This window comes from Gekko japonicus, unplaced genomic scaffold (genome assembly GCF_001447785.1).
Source record: "Gekko japonicus isolate JY-2015 unplaced genomic scaffold, Gekko_japonicus_V1.1 scaffold66, whole genome shotgun sequence".
NCBI classification, from domain to species: domain Eukaryota; kingdom Metazoa; phylum Chordata; class Lepidosauria; order Squamata; family Gekkonidae; genus Gekko; species Gekko japonicus.
Genome location: NW_015163605.1, coordinates 2082471 through 2096944, shown reverse-complemented (window position 1 = coordinate 2096944; position 14474 = coordinate 2082471). Strand labels below are relative to the sequence as shown.

At 45.2% G+C, this 14474-nt stretch overlaps 1 protein-coding gene across 1 annotated transcript in view; it reads left to right on the top strand.

Annotated features, from left to right (window-relative positions):
* MYO3B (myosin IIIB) overlaps positions 1-14474 on the top strand; it is a 426227-nt gene that overhangs the window by 175547 nt on the left and 236206 nt on the right. The window contains 4 exon segments of the mRNA XM_015407261.1: positions 4058-4162; positions 9308-9391; positions 11560-11762; positions 13824-13922. Coding sequence (XP_015262747.1) covers positions 4058-4162; positions 9308-9391; positions 11560-11762; positions 13824-13922 — 491 coding nt within the window.

The following is a 14474-nucleotide window of genomic DNA, read 5'->3' as shown; positions in this document are numbered from 1 at the left end:
CAGCAGTTGTCGACGACCAAGCATGTCCTGGAAGCCTCCTCAAAGACCATGGCGTCGGCAGTGGCGCTTAGATGACATTCATGGCTGAGAACGACTTCTCTTCCCTTCGACACTCGCTCGTTGGTCGAGGATATGCCTTTCGATGGCCTGGGCCTCTTCCATGCCAATACGGATTCCTCGTTGCAGGATCTCGACAAGAGTATTAAGGCCTCCCGGTCTCTAGGGATCTCCTCTACATCCCGGCATTCGGCTAAACCGAGGTCTTGGTCCCGCTCTTGGCAGAGAGTCCCGTCGTCCCGTCAGTCTCCAGACATCAGATGGAGACCTAGGTCTTATTCTGGCAGCCAAAAGTCCTCCTTCCAAAGACTGAAGGCTGGTACTACCCCACAAACATCTCGTTCCAAGCAGGCCAAGTCATCCAAGCAGAGCTTTTGACTTCCCTGTCCCCGAGTCAGCACAAACCCGTCTGTTTCCCTTCATCCGTTCCTGGCGCCACGTCACTTCGGACGAGTGGGTCCTCTCCGTCATAACCCACGGCTACAGGATCCAATTCGATCGTTCACCCCGAACACCTACAGTCGTCCTCACCCCACCCTCCCCACCTCTCCTCAAAGAGGTGTCCCTCCTTCTGCAGAAGGGAGCTATCGAACCCGTTCCATCTCAGTTCCAACACACGGGATTCTTTTCCCGATATTTCACAGTCTCGAAGAGGGATGGAGGTCTTCGTCCCATCCTAGACCTCAGAGAACTGAACAGGTTCGTCACCTACCACCGCTTCCGCATGGTGTCCCTGCAGCAGATCTTGCCGTTACTCCAGGGGGGCATCTGGATGGCCACCCTTGACCTCCAGGATGCTTACTTCCATGTCACAATCCACCCCTCCAACCGCCAATCTCTGGAATGGTGGACCCAGCCATCCAATCTTCTGCAAGGGGCCCCCTTCCACCCTCCGTCTCCAGAGGTTACGGTCACCACAGACGCTTCCTTGCAGGGATGGGGAGCTCACTCCACGAACATCTCTATAGGAGACATGTGGGACGAATACACCCCTCGTCGTCACATCAATTACCTGGAGCTGATGGCTATACGACACGCTGTTGCCAGTTTCCACCCGTTTATTGCAGGAAAATATATCACTGTCTTGACAGACAATGCGACTGCCCTGTCATATGTCAACAGGCAGGGAGGCACCGTGTCACTGCGCCTCTGCAACCTCGCCATCGCCCTGTGGGACTTCTGCATCGCCCACAACATATTCCTCATCGCCGTTCACATTCCGGGACATCTGAACGTGAAGGCAGACCAACTCAGCCGTTCGGGACTCAGCCTGCATGAATGGGGACTAAACCCCTCATACCTGGCTCCACTCTTCCGCAGGTGGGGGACTCCCCTAGTGGATGTGTTTGCGACCAGGCACAACACCCAATGTCGCCTGTTCTGCTGCTGAGGAGGGAGCGACCCCTTATCTCTCGGGGACGGCCTCCTTTACCCGTGGTCCACTTCGCTCCTCTACATGTTTCCCCCCCTGCCACTGCTCCTCAGAGTGGTCAGGAGGATTCTCGAGGAAAACGCAGACGTCATCCTCATAGCGCCTTTGTGGCCAAGGCAGCCGTGGTTCTCCACGGTCCTGGAACTGTCGGCCGGGATGTATCACCAATTCCCACCGTCTCCAGACTTGCTCCACCTGTCTCAGTCGCCTGTGCTCCACCACAACCTCCCGCAGCTCAAGCTGACTGCGTGGCGGATACAGGCCCGGCGTTCTCGTCTCGTGTGATTGAGGTCCTCATGAACTCTCGTAAAGTGTCCACACGTCAATCCTACGATTACAAGTGGAAGCGCTTCTGTTCCTTTCTGGACACTGACGCCTTTACGGCTACAACTGCTGGCCTCGATAAGGTTTTTATGTTCATCCTATCCCTGGCTGACTCGGGGCTCACCTTCTCCTCGTTGAAGGTTTTCCTGTGCATTCACACCACCCACCCTCCTGCCCCGCTGCTGTCTTCTTCTACTTGTTTTGTTAGGAGATTGATGCACGGCGGTTGGTAGGAACTGGCGGGATGTCCGTGCCTGCCCTTCTGGGCATGCTCACTGGGGCTCCTGAGCATGCTCAGTTGGGCCAGGCACGAAAACCTTTTAAGAGAGCTTGTTAGGCACCGGCAGATCCAGCGCAGGCGCACTAGATCCCCATTGGTGTGAATGCACAGATGACCACTCGAAGATCACCAGTTACTGGTAAGCAACCTGTTTTTAACACAAGTTTTTGTTCTTTCCCTCAAACGTTTTTGTTTGTTTCTCTGAAAAGTTTAGTTGTGTTAACACATTTCCTAGGTTTGCCAAACGTGGCTTGGGAAATTCTTTGAGATTTGGGGGTGGAGCTTGGGGAGGACTGAGGAGGGGAGGGTAAAACTACAAAAGTGTACTTTTGTTGTTACTTAAGGAATTTTCATCCTGCCTTTCCGCTTAAAAGCTGGCAGAGTAGGATTCATTGAAAAGAAACAAAAGACATGCTAATCAAGAGCATGTTTGGGGAGGGTTCCGGGAATGATGTCTTGTAAGGTTTCTAGACTAAGCACACTGCCCCGTCATCTGGTAAAGTGAACTTTGGCACCAGTCACACAGGCCGGATATCGCGAGGGGGGGGAGGCGTGGTTAATTGCCCTAGCGCAGTTTGATGTGCAATCAGACGCGCCGATGGCACACCACGGGTCCTTCCCTCGGTGCCGGCAGGGAAACGAGGGACCGGGGGGGGAATGCCGCGCGCCGGCGCGATCACACCACGGGCGTCTGGAGGCAGCCCGTGGCAAACGTTTACTAGTACCTTGGAGGTACTAGTTTTTTAAGGCGCATTGTCGGCGGTAAGCCACCGGTGCGCTCCACTTCCCAGATGTTGGGGTGTGATCGCGCCCGGATAATCCGCCCACCATCCGTGCCTCTCCCGCGGCAACTTTGCCGTGTGACCGGGACCATTGATTCATGAAAATGTATACCCAGGAAAATTTTGTTGGTCTCTCAGGTGTTGCTGGACTTGAATATTGTTCTGCCCCTCATGTGTGTATCCACACAGGGGTCTTTCACAGACCTGTTTACCTTGAGGAAATGGATGTTTTGGAGGGTGGGCTCTATGACATTGTACCCTGCTGAGGTCCCTGTCCTCCCCAAATCTCCAGGAGTTTCCAACTAGGACCTGGCAAGTGTACCCCACCCTGCACTCCTGCCAGTGGTCAGGGGGAACCAAGCAACCCAAGTCTGGCACCCAAACCGTGGGAAAAGCTCAATGTGAAATGATGTTCACCCTCCTTGGAGTGTGCAGCTTGGCTCTTTTGTGTTCCTTTAATCTGTGATGATGATGCTAATGAGACTAAAAGGACCCACCAGAAGCTGCATTGTGTTCTTTATAGAGGTCTCTTCCAGCATAAAATGGGAGATGACTGCCCCTTAGGACCAGAACCAAACATCTCTGGCCAGCAGTTGGCCTCCTGCCAAGCTATGGGTTTCTTTCAAATACTAAAGCACGGTGTACAATAATTGAAACAAACATGTAAATTATATAAGCAATATTTGTATTGTGTCAGTTGTTGTAAAAGGTACAATATATTCACAAACTTAAATGATATGAACAACGCTTAACACATACACAATATTTCAAGAGATTAACACTTCAAAGATTTGTATACACATGTCAGGTTCACAACCTGAAGCTTGCAAGACTACGGAGGACACATTTCTGTGTCCCTTTGTCAGGTCTTACAGCCTCAGTTGCCTATGAATACACAATGGACGTAATATTAAAAAAACAGGAAAAGCTTACAAAATGTTTTATATGGGATGAACAATGTGCCACAACACATACCAAGTGTTACAAAAAACTAAAATTATTAGAAAGCCTCATAAAGTAATAAGAAAAGAAGCCACCTACTTGTGAATTAGAATTTTTGGAAGTGTCGTGTGAGGGCAAAATGAGCTCCGTATTTCTCAAGACTTAGAACTGTGGAAACTGACATATATATATATAATGGGAATGCACATTGTGATTTGACAGATGCCTGTTCTCATTTAGTTTTCGAAGCTTTATCATGGGGTGAAGCGCTCTACAAACCCGCCTCACATATTTGCTTCTGCAGACGCTGCTTACCAAGGCATGGTTACTTCCAGCAAAGACCAGGTATAACACTGTTCTCTTCTTTTGCTATGTAACATTGGACTGAATATGAAGAGGCGGCGGGGAAAGCAAGACTATTGTTGTGCTGGCGCTCCTGTGGTGATGCAATGGATGGAGGGGGGACAGGGGGAGCAACAAGCTGCTTGGAGTTGGTGTGTGTGTGTGTGTGTGTGTGTGTGTGTGTTTGTGTGTGCAGATACTGTCCCTGCCCTCCTCTTCCCTGCTCGCTGCTTTTCCCACTGTTGAAATGTGCAGCCTATATTTGCCCTAAATTTGGTTGAGGATCTCAGACTCCAGAGTATGTGTGTGGTGTACTTTTATCTCCTACGCAGGAGAACAGATTCTAAAGTCCCCTTTTATCTCCAGAACGCAGTGTTGGAGACTAAGTTGGAATTGGGGACAGCGCCAGGAAGTATCAGGCTCTGTGACCACAAGTCACAGAAAATAAGAGCCATTAACTCTGCAATCACTCGTTTCCATGGTAAAACATAATCAGGATAAATGTAATGAGGAGGCAAATCCAATTATATGTCAAAGATTTCAATGAAAGTGGAATACAATGCTGCAGAAATCCAAAGTCTGTATGTTCAGAAGACTATAGTCTTTGCATTATTATTTCATATGAAGTACTGCATGTAGAGCCTGATACCGGCACCAGCTGTCAAGAGCCTGGGTGTGATCTTGGATCCCTATCAATGGAGGCCCAGATCACAAATGTTGCCAGACTGGCATTTTTCCAGCTGCGTCAAGTCAGGCAACTGGCTCCCTACCTATCCCGTACTGACCTAGCCATAGTAATCCATACAACAGTCACCTCCAGATTAGATTACTGTAACTCACTCTATGTAGGGCTACCCTTGAGACTGTCCCAGAGACTCCAACTCATCCAGAATGCAGAGGCGCAGGTTAAGAACATAAGAACATAAGAGACGCCAATGTTGGATCAGGCCAAAGGCCCATCCAGTCCAACACTCTGTGTCACACAGTGGCCAGAAATACCAGTGCCATCAGGAGGTCCAGCAGTGGGGCCAGGACATTAGAAGCCCTCCCACTGTTGACCCCCCCCAAGCACCAAGAAGACGGAGCATCACTTGCCCCAGAGCCCCTAGCTATACCTTGTGGCTAATAGCCACTGATGGACCTCTGCTCCATATGCTTATAGAAAAGTACCTCTTTCTTTACCTGCTCTTTCCCATGCATAATCTTATAAACCTCGATCATGTCACCCCTCAGTCGTCTTTTCTCCAAGCTAAAGAGCCCTAAGCGCTTTAACCTTTCCTCATAGGGAAAGTGTTCCAACCCTTTTATCATTCGAGTTGCCCTTTTCTGCACTTTTTCCAAAGCTATAATATCCTTTTTAAGGTGTGGTGCCCAGAACTGCACACAGTATTCCAAATGAGGTCTCACCATTGATTTATATAGGGGCATTATTATATTGGCTGATCTGTTTTCAATACCCTTCCTAATAATCCCCAGCATAGCATTGGCCTTCTTTATTGCAGTCACACACTGTCTCGACATTTTCAGTGAGTTATCCACTACAACTCCAAGATCTCTCTCTTGCTCAGTCTCTGCCAGTTCAGACCCCATCAATGTGTATTTATATTTAGGATTTTTGGCTCCAATGTGCATCACCTTGCACTTGGCCACATTGAACCCCATTTGCCATGTTGACGCCCACTCGCCCATCCTTGACAGATCCCCTTGGAGTGCCTCACAATCCTCACTGGTTTTCACCACCCTGAACAACTTTGTATCATCCGCAAATTTAGCCACTTCACTGCTTACTCCCATCTCCAAATCATTAATGAACAAGTTAAAAAGCAGTGGACCAAGTACTGATCCCTGCGGTACCCCACTGCTTACCACCCTCCACTGAGAAAATTGCCCACCTACACTCACTCTCTGTTTTCTATGAACTAGCCAGTTTTTGATCCATAAAAGGACTTGTCCTTCTATCCCATGATTTTTGAGCTTACTTAGGAGCCTTTGATGAGGAACTTTATCAAAAGCTTTCTGGAAGTCAAGGTAAATAATATCTATTGGATCCCCCTTGTCCACATGTTTGTTCACCCCCTCAAAGAACACTAACAGGTTAGTGAGACAAGATCTTCCCTTACAGAAACCGTGCTGAGTCTGCCTCAATAGGTTTTGTTCATCTATGTGCCTACTAATTCTTTCCTTAATAATGGTTTCCACCAATTTACCCGGTATCGACGTCAGACTGACTGGCCTGTAATTTCCCGGATCTCCTCTGGAACCTTTTTTAAAGATGGGAGTGACATTAGCTACCTTCCAATCCTCAGGAATGGAGGCAGATTTTAAGGAAAGATTACATATCTTTGTCAGGAGATCTACAAGTTCACATTTGAGTTCTTTCAGAACTCTCGGATGTATGCCATCTGGGCCTGGTGATTTTTCAGTTTTTAAGTTGTCTATCAGTTTTAGGACCTCCTCTCTCGTCACCTCAATCTGACTCAGGTTCTTACAGGGACCCCGCGAACAGCACATATTCAACCTGTGCTGTATGAGCTACACTGGCTCTGGGTGGAGTACTGGATCAGGTTCAAGGTTTTGGTGTTAACCTTTAAAGCCCTTAATAGTCTGGGACTCATGGGACCGCCTCTCCTTGTATACCCCCAAAGAGGATTGTGCTCAGCAGATAAGAACTTACTGGTGGTCCCCAGCTGTCCTCAACCAGAGCCAGGGCTTTTCCTGCCCTGTCTCCAACCTGGTGGAACTCTCTACTGAGTAACATCCATTCCCTGCAGGACTTAATGCAGTTCCACAGGGCCTGTAAGACAGAGATGTTCTGCCAGGCGTTTGGTTGAGAACAATGACGGTTTCCATCTGGCTGGCACTCCTGTCTCTTGCCTCCCTCTGCTGGAAGTTTTAGTGCCATCTCATTAGATGAATTATTGTATTTTTATTGTTTTTACAATAAATTTAGTGTATGAATGTTGTTTTTATTGATGTACACCACCCTGAGCTCTGTTCCACAGGAGAGGGCGGCCTAGAAACTGAATTTAATAAATAAAGAATTGCCCTTTAACAACAATGAGCCCAGATAATCTGCATGGAGAAAGCAAGTCCATGTAGTACCTGAGGATAATAAGAAGTATTAGGAACAGCTAGGGATATCAGGGTTTCAGAAGCAGGACAACCAAGAAGTGCCTCTAGGGATTCTTTTTCTAAGATATTCCATAAGCTTCAAAATACACATTATGTGGCTACGGTTGAAAGCAGCAGTTATGCAACTCACCTTGCATTGTGCTGCCCCCTCATGCCAGGTCATTGGTGGCTGCTTAAAAATAATGGATGCTTGTGAAACGTTATGTCATCACAATATGGGGAAAGTTCTATGAGGTATTAGAGGTGGGGATGGTCACTATTTTGGGCAGCAGACACAGGGTTGGATCCCATGAAAAGTTCCTCCTTTCCAAAATGTAGCACTTGGGGGGACATTTTGGGTTGCAACTGGACGGAGAGAGGCAAGGAATCCTATTCTGCTGAATGAAACCCCTTCCACTAGTAGATATTTGACATGCAATGCAAACCACACGTTGGTATAGCATCTAGTGTCCTGCTGAACCTCTTACAATGCAGTCCTGTGCAGAGTTACTTCAGTAAGTGATTGCACTGCTAAGGTACTTCCAGATATTTAATGAAAATGCCCTCTACGACCCAGGCCCTGTTGACTAAAGTTATAACGGAACAGCCAGTGGGAGAAGAGGCTGATTAAACATGGTGTTCCACAGCAGTATTCTGACAAAGGTTACTTCTAGGTTAGTCTGAAGTAACACAATCACAGTACTGTAATCTCCAGTAAATTTGCCAACAATTCTTATCAAAAGGGTGATGGGCTGATCAGCAACTGAGTGCTATGTTTATTTAGCTGCCCTTTTTAGTGTTATATGCTATATTTTTTTTAAACCTGAAATAGTCTGGGTCCAAATCTTGAAAGGTTTCCGTTGAATACAGCAAAATATCCTTTGGGTTACAATTTACAGGCAACATGAATGAGTTTGTGCAAAAGAAAATGCAGAAGGTATTCCCAGTTGTGGACAACTTGAGATAGGGTGGTTGCTGATATAGGGTTGTCTCCCACCAGGGTGGCAGAAGAAAAATAAGCAAAACATTTTTCAGGCTGATGGCAAGACATCACTTCTGGGGAAAACCCTAGCATGATGTCATGCCTCTCTAGGAATTGTCAGGAAACTACAAGCCATTCCTATAGAGGCATGATGTCACTTCTGGTTTTCACCGGAACAAATGTTATACCTTCGTCGATGGTGCCCCCCATCTCCCTGCCCTCTTCACCAGAATCCTGCCCTGAAATATTGCCAAAATTAACATTTCTCAATTTGCTTACTCTTGGTTGACCTATGTTTTTGGCTATGTGGCAATAGATTGTGTTTAAATTTAAAACAAAATGTTTGTATTTATCATAGAATGACAGAGTTGGGAGGGGCCATACAGGCCATCTAGTCCAACCCCCTGCTCAGTGCAGGATCAACCTAGAGCATCCCTGACAAGTGTTTGTCCAGACGCTGCTTAAAGACTGCCAGTGAGGGGAGCTCACCACCTCCCTAGGCAGCTGATTCCACTGTTGCACAGCTCTGACTGTAAAAAAGTTTACCCTAATATCCAGCTGGTACCTTCCCGCCCTTAATTTAAACCCATTATTGCGAGTCCTATCTTCTGTTGCCAACAGGAACCCATATCAATTATTTAATTATCTATTAATTAATATTTTTAAGCTATGGAAGCGTATTGCTTAAGCAAAACTTACACTGACATATAAGAGCTTCATGTGATTAAGGTTTGCAGAACTGAGACTTTTCTTATTTGCACTGCGTTGTCTCTTTCCATTCTGCTCAGCTACGTTTGGAGCCTTCCTGTAGCAGAGGGAGCCTTCCTTCACTGAAAGGCTTGCTGTACCAGTGGAAGCCACCACAGTTAGTTAGGCAAAGTGATATGGTACAGCCCATTAAGCTGGGCTTGATTTGTTGGAGTCTAGGCTACGAAGCCAGTCAAATCTCAGATGCTCTTTTATATTATTAGTCTGTTGAGGCGCATATAAATGTAGATTAAAGTTTATCAGCTGAATTGTAAAATAGACATCTACAGCTCTGTTTTGTATTTCAGTGCATCATCATCAGTGGAGAAAGCGGAGCTGGAAAAACTGAAAGTGCCCATCTCATTGTGCAGCATTTGACCTTCTTAGGAAAGGTATCCATCACCTGCCATGTAGCAGAAATGTTTATGTAGTAAAGTGCTGTTTAGTTTATGCATTCATAGATGTGGCCTGATTGCACAGGCAACCCAAGTGTTAGCCTGCGGTAGTGATTTTTATAGATTGCCAATAAAACAGCATGGAATCTGAGAGATGCACCCCGGGGTTTTTGCAGTGTCACAGAAGATGCTTGGATGGAGTTTTTGGATTCTGTACATTTTGGTGTAAAGAAAAAGAGGCAAAGGAAGCAAGGCATTTGTCATGACTGGTTCTTAATAAATTAATAACATGTGTGCTAAATTACTATGCTGGAAAAACCAATTTATAAAAGTGAAATTTCTTTAACCATGCTTTCACGTTACCACAAATAATCATAATTTTACTACCTCCTTTTGTCCTGCATCTCATATGATGCACTTTATGGATATGCATCATCTGTGGATGGTCCAGAAGTTAGTTATTTCAGTACTATACTTTTTAACAGCAAGATTTGGATTAATTTCACAGTCCTTTACTGTTTCAAAGATAAAGTACTGATTTGAGGGGAAAACCGACACCTTTAATACGTTCCCACTCATTAAAAGCTACTCTTATTCTTAGTATATGAGTGCTGCAATAATGCTGTAATAATCCATAACTCAGTAATACTTACATAATTAAACATTACTGGTATTATATGGGAATGTGAAAATAATATTAATGTTGCTACTTCAGTGTTATCTCTTCCCTGCTTTCCTGAACATTGGCAAGTTCAGCGCTTCCACTGCTAGGTTTACAGTGCAATCCTAAGGATATTTTCCTGGAAGTAAGCCCCACTGAATAGACCTGAGTAGGATTCTGGATAGATCTGCCTACTGTATAAATTAGTTTGCTCTGGAGCCATCCTTCCTGGCCTAAGACAAAAATGTGTGAGCCGGAGGCTAAAAAAAATTGTGTTAGCTCGCACTAACTTGGATGGTCCAGAAGTTAGTTATTTCAGTACTATACTTTTTAACAGCAAGATTTGGATTAATTTCACAGTCCTTTACTGTTTCAAAGATAAAGTACTGATTTGAGGGGAAAACCGACACCTTTAATACGTTCCCACTCATTAAAAGCTACTCTTATTCTTAGTATATGAGTGCTGCAATAATGCTGTAATAATCCATAACTCAGTAATACTTACATAATTAAACATTACTGGTATTATATGGGAATGTGAAAATAATATTAATGTTGCTACTTCAGTGTTATCTCTTCCCTGCTTTCCTGAACATTGGCAAGTTCAGCGCTTCCACTGCTAGGTTTACAGTGCAATCCTAAGGATATTTTCCTGGAAGTAAGCCCCACTGAATAGACCTGAGTAGGATTCTGGATAGATCTGCCTACTGTATAAATTAGTTTGCTCTGGAGCCATCCTTCCTGGCCTAAGACAAAAATGTGTGAGCCGGAGGCTAAAAAAAATTGTGTTAGCTCGCACTAACTCAGCTTAGAAGGAACACTGCTGTTGACTGCACACAACACTTACAAATGTAGTTAGCTCCAGCAGGACTAAAAGGAAGCCCGAGAGCATCACTGCTGTATTCCCTTTGTCAGCAGTCCCCAACAATTTTCAGCCCGCAGGCACCTTTGGAATTCTGACACAGCATGGCTGTCAAAATGGCTGCCACAAAATGGTTGCTGCCGGAGGCAGAGCCAGCTGCAGAATGGCTGCCACACCTTACCTTCAGTCACCCAGAGAAGACCCTTGTGTTGTGGTGGCAGCTTCTGCCAAAGCAATGTTTTTTTAAAAAAAATTGCACAGCCAGTCAAATCTCCAGTCGCCAACGAGAAGACTTGCTGGGCAAAAACTCCACCTGGCCCTGCCCACTTTCTAAAAAAGCTGAGTGCAGGGAAATTCGTTGGTAGGCACCATGTTGGGGATCCCTGTCCTAGAGTGTCTCTCTGGCCCAGAAATAGGAAATTGTCCCATAGGCCCCTGCAATGTCACAGGGTTTTCTGGTGGTCAAGCATTTCTAATTAGAGGCAGGCATTTTTTCGGGCAGCACACATCTCACCACAGTGTCCCCTGACATCAGTTCAGCCCATGTCTGATACAGTAAACATGATGGCTGGGAGATTTAGGCCCTCAGTACATGGACCTATTTGCTGGAGGAGTCCTTCTCATTGATTATGTTCTGTAAAGGCTAACAATCGTGCTTTACGGGAGAAGATTCTTCAAGTGAACCCTCTGGTAGAAGCCTTTGGCAACGCCTGCACTGCAATCAACGACAACTCCAGTCGGTTTGGAAAATACCTGGAAATGATGTTTACGCCAACGGGAGCTGTAATGGGAGCGAAAATTTCTGAATATCTGCTAGAAAAATCCAGAGTCATAAAGCAAGCTGTGTAGGTATAAATTAGACTATTTCTTGTTAAATATATAGGGTGTTTTTTAAAAACTATTTGCAACCTTACCTCCAAAAGTAAAAAAAAAAGAAAGAAAGAAACCTCTTTTGGATGCAGTTTTATTGAAAACACACTCTGTCACTTATTTTGTGGCATGGTATGAGCTTTCCTGAGTCACTGCTAGGGATGCCATTCCCCAGTTGGGGCAGGGGATCCTGCTGGAACTGACGTCATAATGTCAGTGATATTACATGGCAACACTCGGGTTTTGGGGCAAATCTCTATGGTTTGAGGGTGATTTTACCCTAGTTTTTTGCCCCAAAAGCAAATCATTGCCCTCGACATCGCCAACGTGATGACGTCACTTCCAAGTGACATCAGCACATCATGGCACTCCATCTGCATTTCTAGAAAGTCCCTCCCCCTCCCCTGATGGTGCAATCATCAGACCTGGCAACCCTAGTCACTGCTCAAGTGAGCAGTGACTCACAAAAGCTCCTACCCTGCCACAAATTTTATTAGTCTTGAAGGTGCTACTGGACTCTTGCTCTTTTCTGCTGCTACAGACAGACTAACATGGTGACCCATCTGGATCTGCAGCTTATGTGCAGGGAAAATTAAGATGTGTGTTTGCAACACGGGTAACTGATTGCAAAGTTCATGCAGAAAATGTAAGAACATCAAGCAATAAGATACGGAGGAGTCACGTCAAGGCAAATAGCTTTTAGTCTGATTCTTCTCTTTGGGTAGGGCCCCATCAAAATTGACCACAAGCAGTAGGACTTCCGACCATGGAGCATGATCCTTGCCTCCCCCTTACTGCTGCAGCCCCAAATACCCCCTGAAATGCTACTCCTGGGGTATAGGGGGGTCTCCAGGAACAACATGAGAGAGTTGGAGGGTTGACGCATGAGAGGGGGAATCAGTAAAATTCACCCCTCCCCTTGTGTACAAGGATCTGCTTGATGGGATCCCAGGCCTGTAGCTACAGTGGGGCACCTTGCCCCCCCCCACGTACTGCCAAGGCCCCCCCGAATTCCCATCCAGCCCAGGTGCTCACTTGGGGGGGTGCAGGGGTGTGTGTGGGGTGCCCCTGACTTATTTAAAGCCCCCCCCAAAAAAATTAAAAAAAATCCTGGCTACAGGCCTGTGGGATCCAACTCCTTAGGTCCTGCTTTTTGGAGTCTGAAGTGTAGAGAAGCTGAAAAATAAGCTATTCAACAAAGATCATTCAGAAAGTTTCGTCTGACCAGAATTTGATGTTGGGGGGTTTGCAAGTTCACACTCAAACCCACTGCATTACACTTGGCTCTTGCCAAGTGTAATACAGGCATGTATTTTGTGTGCAGCCCTTTTTGGTCAGCAATGCTTTTGGTGCTATTATCTTGCATACTGGGTAAGCATGCCACATTTCCTGTTCTTGGCATCAGAACAAAATTTGAGTCCAGTGGCACCTTTAAGGTCAACAAAGTTTTATTCAAGGTATAAACTTTCATGTGCGCACACACTTCTTCGGATACATTGAAATGAAAGTTACCAGTCCATACATAAAGCTAGAGGGTGAGCGGCAAATTAGCATACAACTTAATGAAGATGTTTAACAGATGCAAGTCACATGGCTTTTTCCCATGCAGGTCCCCCAGCTCAGTCTTTTTGGTGGCCAAAGCGGACTCCCTCCCTCCCTTTGAAGTACATTTCACCATCCAAAAGGAGGAATGTTAAGGCATAACTCCAAAGTTTCCTAATGGTGCCACTGTTTGCAAACTGCAGTGTAGGCAAACTGTAAATCAGTGCTACCTGCAAACTGACCTACTATATGGCCTTCTGGGCCAGTCATCAATCATGGCAGTTGTTTGTCCGTTATTGCAGTAGCATTATATGATAAATAATACTGCATAATTTGCATGCATAAAAGGAAAGCTAGATATATGTGGATGATACATTTATCACAGCTAGTGGTATTAGTGTGTTTCACACTTCAGATGATCCTGCTTTTCACAGTACATTCAAAACAGACTCACTTATACCAACATGTTTTACAGCAACTTTTTTTCCCAACAGAGGGGAGAAAAATTTCCATATATTTTATTATATTTATGCTGGCCTTTATCATCAGAAGAAACTCTTTGAATATAAACTGCCTGAAGAAAAGCCTCCAAGGTAACTATTACTAATTTGTTTTTAATGTCAGCTGTAATTGGCTATTGATTAGCTCTGGCTTTTCATGAGATGCTTGAAAACCTCTCTTCATCGTTTCTCCATTTCTTAAGGAGCCCTGGTACAAATTAAACCACAAAACTGTATGTGGCAAGGAGGAATTCCGTTGCTTTCATCTGATGTTTAGCTGCACAGATCAAAAATAAAAGCATCTGCATTAGTTTTGTTTTCAACTTTGGAATTTCATCTTCTTTTAGAAATGGTTGATTACAGAATTAATGGTTTGTGTTAACATTATGCAAACAAATCCAAATGAATTGTTTTAAATGTGTACATTATTATTGCCGTAATTAGCATATTAGGTCAAAGCCTGCCTTTGGGTATGCTAAGTGTGTCATTCTTGAAGTCATCAGAATTTTTTATTCACTTGAAGCCTGGACTCAATTTGGACTGTCTCTGTTTTCTAGAAATAACTCTCTTTGTTAAAAATAAAAATAATAATATCAGGAAAACAGTGAATTTGCTGGTCATTGTGGTGGGTGGGTGGGTGGGTAA